The sequence below is a fragment of the Ostrea edulis genome, chromosome 6, assembly GCF_947568905.1.
Source record: "Ostrea edulis chromosome 6, xbOstEdul1.1, whole genome shotgun sequence".
NCBI lineage: Eukaryota > Metazoa > Mollusca > Bivalvia > Ostreida > Ostreidae > Ostrea > Ostrea edulis.
Window position 1 is genome coordinate 29,662,678 of NC_079169.1, and position 8,092 is coordinate 29,670,769.

At 34.4% G+C, this 8,092-nt stretch overlaps 1 protein-coding gene across 1 annotated transcript; it reads right to left on the reverse strand.

Annotated features, from left to right (window-relative positions):
- Positions 1–423: 423 nt before the first annotated feature.
- Positions 424–5,315, reverse strand: LOC125647911 (uncharacterized). The gene is made up of 3 exons (XM_048874768.1): positions 5,182–5,315; positions 1,739–1,975; positions 424–935 (listed from the first exon to the last, which is right to left on the reverse strand). The coding sequence occupies exons 1-3, from the start codon at positions 5,234–5,236 to the stop codon at positions 625–627; spliced, it is 603 nt and encodes a 200-aa protein (XP_048730725.1). The 5' UTR covers positions 5,237–5,315; the 3' UTR covers positions 424–624.
- Between the last annotated feature and the right edge of the window lie 2,777 nt (positions 5,316–8,092).

Below are 8,092 nucleotides of genomic sequence, written 5' to 3' on the forward strand. Positions count from 1 at the left end.
TGTCAATAACTCGCACACTCACACAATGTTAACTGGGCATGGACTGCCTCTTAATGTTAACTTGAGTTTTGCTGGTGAATGCAAGCATAGGGCCTGTAGTCTCAGCGTGCATGAAGTACAGCCCGGGGTAACTCCCCGCACACCCTTGAATGGGCATCCTGCCAGAGTGTACATACTAACTTTTCTGTACTTTTACCAGCCTTAAAAGAACCACACATCTCTCAAGATATGTTTAAACTAACCAGACAGTCCATTTGAAATTTTACATGAGAGGTTTAACCTAACCGACAGAGAGTCCATTTGAATGTTTACATGAGAGGTGTAACCTAACCGACACAGTCCATTTGAATGTTTACATGAGAGGTTAAACCTCATCGACAGACAGTCCATTCGATAAGGACAAATATTTTGACTTTATTTCTACATTGTAACACAATGGCGTGTTTTATTTGAAATATTATAACGATATGCTAGCCCTCCTCGACGATTGATTGCTTGTGTACAGTTTAAAGTCCCTCTCAATAATTTTTCACCCACTTAGAGACGTCACCATGGCCGGTAAAAATAATTAGGTTCGAGCAATAAAAAAATTCAAGACGCCCCACATATTCGCAAGTTTTAAAATCAAGCGATCATTTTTTTACAATGGTGATAAAAATTCATACAATCGAAGAGAACTATTGTTCCAAAAGCAAAACAAAGAACGAAAATGGCGACGTAGCCTATTCCCTTGGCGGATGGTCTCTGGTCATCTTTAGAAATCAGTTTTCTTTTAGTTGAGGACAGCTCACTTCTGTTGATTCTCAGTGATGATATTCGTTCTTTACCTGCATCGTGAATAGTGGTATTTGTTTCCACACAAGTACATGTACACAGTGTTGCTGCTGCTGTTGTTTGTGGTGTTGTTTGTGGTGTTGAGGATGTCGTTGGCGCCGCTGTAATGTATATATAGTATAGCATTGGAATCACTTGAATTACAAACTTATGTAGTGAACATTAAAATGATTTGCATTGAACATGTTTTATTGATATGAAAACATCGAAAAGGTTAGCCACAAGTTAAAAAACATGTTAAAAAATAGCCTTCTCTCAATTGTAAATTAGAGGATCATAAATGAGCTTGATATTTCATTGTGGAATGGAATAGAACCATTTTGAATTACAGATTGATAGATAAATCACTTGTAAATCATAACGATACGAATGGATTTGATATATAAGGGAACAATGCAGGTTTTATATATAAAATGAAAACTAAAGGAGTAGATATCATCACTCATTGAATGGTTTCAGCTATTTACCAGTCTAAATGAATAGATACTATCCCTCATTGAATGGTTTCAGCTATTTATCAGTGTAAAGGAGTAGATACCATCACTCATTGAATGGTTTCAGCTATTTACCAGACTAAAGGAATAGATACTAATACTCATTGAATGGTTTCAGCTATTTACCAGTTATATTCGTTTTACAAATACATTAAATGCAATGAATCTTTTAAAGTTTTCCGAAGGGTATAGACAAATATTACTGACATTTATGTTTTTATTTATGTTTCAAAAGGAAGCCAGCCATTATATGATGACGTAGTATACCTCCATATTCCACACTTGTAAACGTCTCTGTATGAGTGAAATACTCTCAAATAAAGCGTAAAAAAGAGAAAGGAAAAAAAACAAACAAGCGCAATTCAAAACAATGGTCACCTAATTTACTAGAGCATTTGTATTGTACTTACAAGTAACACAACCTGATTTCCTCGCTGAGAAACAGTAGTCACAGAAGTATCCGAATATTACAGATATGTTGGTTAATGCGCATAACTCTGTGTTGTTATAGTACATAAAAGCCCAGCAATGGTGGTCAGCTGCACATCTCTGTCGGCAATACGACAACTCCACGGCAGATATTGTGTCGTAGGCTTTAGAAATATGATACCGCCTTCCCGGAATATCATAAAAGGTCGCTTCACATTCTAAAATCGAAACCAGAGTGTACGTGAACATATTCCGTGTAATTCGCTAAATGTATCTTTAATTGAGGACATTTCCCTCTTGATATACCTCAGCAACATATTAAAACATTTCCCTGTTGATATGTACAGACTTTTCTTAAGACACCCTGAATGTTGTTGGTTAGTAATCGTTTTTCAACAGAACGAAAATTGAACATTGTTATCTAAAAATATGTTTTTGCGTTCCGGCTACAGTATTTCGCGACTCAAAACATATCGGCGAGGTTTTCTGAGTATTTTATCATACTAATTACAACAAGAATTAAACCCATGGAGCTTCTGCAGGCATTGAATATATAAAGAGACATTCAATATATAGCTAGAATTGTGAAAAATAACAAAGATATCGAAAGAGCACAGGTATGTGTAGATAATAGGCTTAAAATCATAATGTTAATTTGGAACATCTTTAGAGATTAATCGTCGTAATAGAAAGGATTATAATACATTTTAGAATGCACCGTTGTTTTATATTAATGTTTTGGTATTTCTTAGAAATCAAATTGGATTCAGTATAATATTACCCGCTTAAGAATTTACAAATATAAAACAATAGATATTTTACATAGCAAACCTGTGTATTTTAACAACTGGATGAAAATTAATATCCATTATTGTATATGATCGACTGATTGGGATCTGGTATCCAACAAACTAAAAACATAAAAAAAGACACGAAACGCTATGTCCACATGCACGTTTCTTCAGGGTGAAAGTAACACATCAGGCCAAATAAAATTGGGAATTTCCAAATTGATTCTTGTATTTGATTCATTCATTGATAATGATTGGACATCGAAATTGGCTCCTTTTTTCGACTAGGTGTTGTATTGTCTCTGTAGACAAAATGGTCAACCAGGTGTCGTTTCTTAGGCTCTGGTAGCCAGTTTCGATGTTTGAGATGAAAGGCGAAGATAACGAACAGTGATCAATCTCATAACTCCTATAAGCAATACAAAATAGATAGTAGGACAAACACGGACCCTTGGACACACCAGGGGTGGGATCAGGTGCCTAGGAGGAGTAAGCATCCCCTGTCGACCGGTCACACCCGCCGTGAGCCCTATATTCTGATCAGGTAAACGGAGTTATCCGTAGTTAAAAATAGTGTGCCACGAACGGCCTAACAATCGATATGAAACACGTCAGATAGCATTTGACCCAATGATAGGTTGTATTGACGAACTAGATCGTTATAACGACCATATAATTTGCGAAATGTTGACTTCAGTCGAGACTGTTGAAACCCCAGTACCATCAACTTGTTTGTCAGTAGCTTCCCTCGATTTAAAAACTGACTATACGCAGAACAAGCTCTTGCGTATCGAATCAGTTGAGATATATTAAAACCATATGCAGGTGATAATGGAATATTGTTACATAAATATGGGAAGTTGACGATGGAGAAGCTGAAATCATCCCGGGGTTTTTTTTTATATATTTGATTATAGCGAGCATAGCGGTGGCTATCTCGTGACTAAAGAGCGGGAAAAGGTCCGAGCTCAAGCTGCACATTTATCTATTATAAGTTTTGTAACAATCCCAGACGTCCCTCAAAAAAATTGTAGAGATCCCCCAAAGTCACATCTCTTTGATGAAAACGTGAAGATAGCGAACAGTGATCAATCACACAGTTCCTATAAATACAAAATCAAGAGTAGGTCCCTATTGACCGTCACCACCGCAGTGAGCTCTTCCGGTGTATTGTGATCAGGTAAACGGAGTAATCCGTAGATAAAAATTAGTATATGTGAAGAATGCCACAACAATTGGTATGAAGCATGTCAGTTATAGTTTAATGACTAGTAATTGCATTTGAGAATTAGATTGTTATAACCACCACGGAACGTGCGAAATGCTGACTTTAAACGAGGATGTTGAAACCCCTGTAACATCAACTTATTTGTCAGTAGCGTGCACCAGTTTGAAAAACTGATCAAGAACACGCTCTTGCTTATCGAATCAGTGGAGAGACATAAACATCATATGAAGGTGATAACGAAATGTAATACATGTCAGGACGATAGATGCACAACCTTTGTTTTGATGTCGTAAAATTACTAAAAGAGTGACGGATCTAAATTAGGAGTTAAGGGTGAATTTAGAGTCCCCTGTAACCCCTTTTAGATCCCCCACTTATACTGTGACAGGCAAATTTTCAGTATAGTACATATATCTATGACAACATTTGATTGATTGATTGTATATTGTTTAACGTCCCTCTCGAGAATTTTTCACTCATAGAGACGTCACCATCATGCTACACCTGCTGTGACACAGGGCCTCGGTTTTTTGCTGTGTCATCCGAAGGACCGCCCCATTTATTCGCCTCTTACGACAAGCAAGAGGTACTGAGGACCTATTCTAACCATCCCCACGGGATGACAACATTTGACATATGATCGTAATCAACTTGATTAATTCTAGGCATGTGCATGAAATTCATTGTATCATAGGGGATGGGTTTCAAATATGTAGAGATGTATTTACTAATGCATATACTGAAATATTCAATTATTGTGTTAGATTAAAATGCGTCATTGCAACATGAGGATTATTAGAAGAAAAAAATTAAGGTAATGACCGCTTTGCTATTATATTGTAAATAAAGATATGTGATGCGGTTTTTATTATCTTTTGTCTTTGGGTGCCCTGTTGGTTTCCCCCTCTCATATTATTTGTCATGTTATTGTCTCAAACCGTCGAACACTCTGTGTAGTCCTTACGACATCTGTAATTACAAGTTGACTTGGAGTGATATTCGCTGATGAATCATTACAGTTTTTCATCTCTGCTATTTTATTACTGTAAATGTAGTAAATTTAGTGCTTATAATTCTTTACGGAAATTAAGGTTCTTATTAATTAGCGTGGATTTTATTTAGCGCTTACCGCGACAAGACCCTACATTTACTACACATGTAAGCATTTGACGATGTACTTGTTTTGCGGATAACCTCTGCTGTCATACGCGCTAATATATATATATATATATATATATATATATATATATATATATATATATATATATATATAAAGTAAAATTTTGATGTTTGAAGATTACAAAACAATTAGTCAACTTGCACCCTGACTATCCGTTATATACATACACCTGCATTCTACTCATTCTCAATATACATGGAATCATGATGTACTTGTAACACTTACCCAGACTGAGGTGAATATAGAAACCGCAGACAATGGTCGCGATTGTGAGGATCATCTGCTGTAGTCTCTCCTGAAGAAAAAAAAACCTGGTAAAGATTTGGATTTCCACATCTTTTCTTCATCATTAAGAATTATACAGACCTGCTTCACCGACTTCATCTTTTTACCGATCAGAAGCTGATCACGTACACCTAAAGTCTCGACACACTGTATCAAATTAAAAATAAAATTCCCATTAGATTTATTTACATTGCCACTTCAAAACTGCCGTTTTGGAACTTGTTCCACCCAGTTGCTAAACTAGTCTCTTACAAAACCGTCCAATTATTGACACGCTCGTTTTAATTGGTTCAGTGTTCCATGCGCTGCGAGAATTTCAAACAATATTATCTCTTATATGACATGAAGTAAAATACTGATCGATGTGAATTCCATCTTACAAGAATTCCATATTTGATGTACCCCAAACAATGACCAACATTTTTATCATTTAAGTACTAATACTACTTATACTGATTATATAACTATCTGAAGAGGCATTATTTAAAGCCGAAAGCACTAGCAGTAAAATGTTATTCGAGCTTCGGTTTTGTGATCTCTCTCTCTCTCTCTCTCTCTCTCTCTCTCTCTCTCTCTCTCTCTCTATATATATATATATATATATATATATATATATATATATATATATATATATACAATAGTGAAAAGTAGTAAATATCATAACAGTTAATTAACCAGGTGGGTACACCCTCTCGTTTGCGATTTTTATAAATTTGAATATGTTGTTTAACAACGAATCAATGCGTGTAGAGAAAAATTGTAAAATTTGAAAACATTTGGTCTTGATCGATAATATTTTGGTACAGACTTTTTTCTGTCATCTTTAAACTTTTCACAATGCATAATGTAATGGTATTCATCACAATGCATAATGTAATGGTATTCATCACAATGCATAATGTAATGGTATTCATCACAATGCATAATGTAATGGTATTCATCACAATGCATAATGTAATGGTATTCATCACAATGCATAATGTAATGGTATTCATCACAATGCATAATGTAATGGTATTCATCACAATGCATAATGTAATGGTATTCATCACAATGCATAATGTAATGGTATTCATCACCTATGTCTACGTTACATAACCATCATTTTCTATTTTCCCTATCAACATTATTCCATCGGCCTGTTTCTGTAGGTAATTTATGATCAGAAGTTCTAAATCTATCTATAGTTCGAATCTTACATGTATATAAAGATAAAGACAAATTATATAACATTGACAATTAAAACATTCATACGTAAACATGGTGTATATAATTCCTTTCGGAGATTTATTACTAACCATTCTTTGTTTTAACATTGCTGCCAATACTTTTTCATTTGGTAATTGTTGGCTATACCAAAATTATTATAACCACAGTTTTCTAATACTGACTTCATTTTTTTCATCCAACCAGTTTGTTGATTGTTCAAAAATATTTTATATAAAAATCTCATAAGTATACAAGAATAGTTTGATGGTTTACTACATATATTAGATTCGACCAAAACGTCACCATTGTCGGTGAAAGGCTTCAAAATTTAGGCCTATGCTCGGCACTTACGGCCTTTGAGCAGGGAGGGATTTTTATCGTGTCACACCTGCTGTGACACGGGACCTCGGCTTTTGCGGTCTCATCCGAAGGACCGCCCCATTTAGATGTCTCTTACGACGAGCGTGAAAAAATAACACCCAAATATTTGAATTGTTTTACAATTTCAAGTTTTTGATTATCATAGAAAAACCTTTTTATATGTAATTGATCCCTTGAAAAATAAACAACTCTGGATACCTTAATATTGACTTCTAATATCCATTGTTTACAATATTAAAAAAAAAAAGAAGAAGAATCAAGTAGACTTTGTAAATCTTCCATACTTTCAGATAATAATCAAAACAATATTTAGCAGCATATAATATAATCATGATTTTATGAAAATTCCTAATTCATGTTCAATGTGGTTTGAAATTGTTGATAAACCGATATTTTGATCATCACATAAAAAAATTTCTACGTTCAAAAATAATGCAAATAATAATGGTGACAAATGTTCCCCTTGCCGTACCCCAGCAGCTCTACAGGGTAAGAAGTCAGAAAATATATTGTTTCAGCTATTCTTGATTTACTACTCTTATACATATTCACTATAACTCTCAAACAAATTCCAGAAATACCGTTTTTAAAAGTGTTTGCCATACTCCCACTCTCCAGACTTTACCGAATGCAGCTCTAAACCAATGAATGCACAATACAATTTTTGTTTCATCATGGACGATAACCCTATCAAGCTATTCAATGTAAATATACTATCTAGTGTATACATGTAGTGATTTGATCTGATCCCACTTTTATTTTCACAAAGAACATCGTATTGATCCGCAAAACTTTAAGTCTTGAAAATAAAATAGATGTGAATAATTTTCCCATACAACTTAAAAAGTTATTGGACGGTAGTTTTCTACTGTCACTACTCTTATCCTTATAAACAGATAAAATGTTTCCGATGACCCAAGTTTATTGCAATATACCAGTATCAAACACAAGATTAAAAACTTTCACATACAATCGGATAAAAATTTCAGAACTGTGTTTTATGCATTCATTCACGATTTCGTCATTTCCACAAATTTTGTTGTTTTTGAGAGAAGCGATGGCCTCTCTAATTTCGTGTTTTGAGATGACGCTCTTAAGATCAGGGTTATTTTGTGCAAAAAAATTCTCAAAATCAAATTCCTCACTCTCGTCTACGTCAGCTGTATTTGTGTTTCTAAAATATTCAAATAAGTCTGAGATGTTGGCCTAACATTTTTTTTTTATCTTTATTAATGTAACTTTATTAACAATTTTCAATAAT

Coding starts and splice junctions, on each gene's coding strand:
- LOC125647911 (XM_048874768.1), bottom strand. CDS start 5,236: ATGATCCTCACAATCGCGACCATTGTCTGCGGTTTCTATATTCACCTC. Junction 1,976..5,181: donor CTATATTCACCTCAGTCTGG/GTAAGTGTTACA, acceptor TTTCGATTTTAG/AATGTGAAGCGACCTTTTAT. Junction 936..1,738: donor GAAATCAGGTTGTGTTACTT/GTAAGTACAATA, acceptor TATACATTACAG/CGGCGCCAACGACATCCTCA.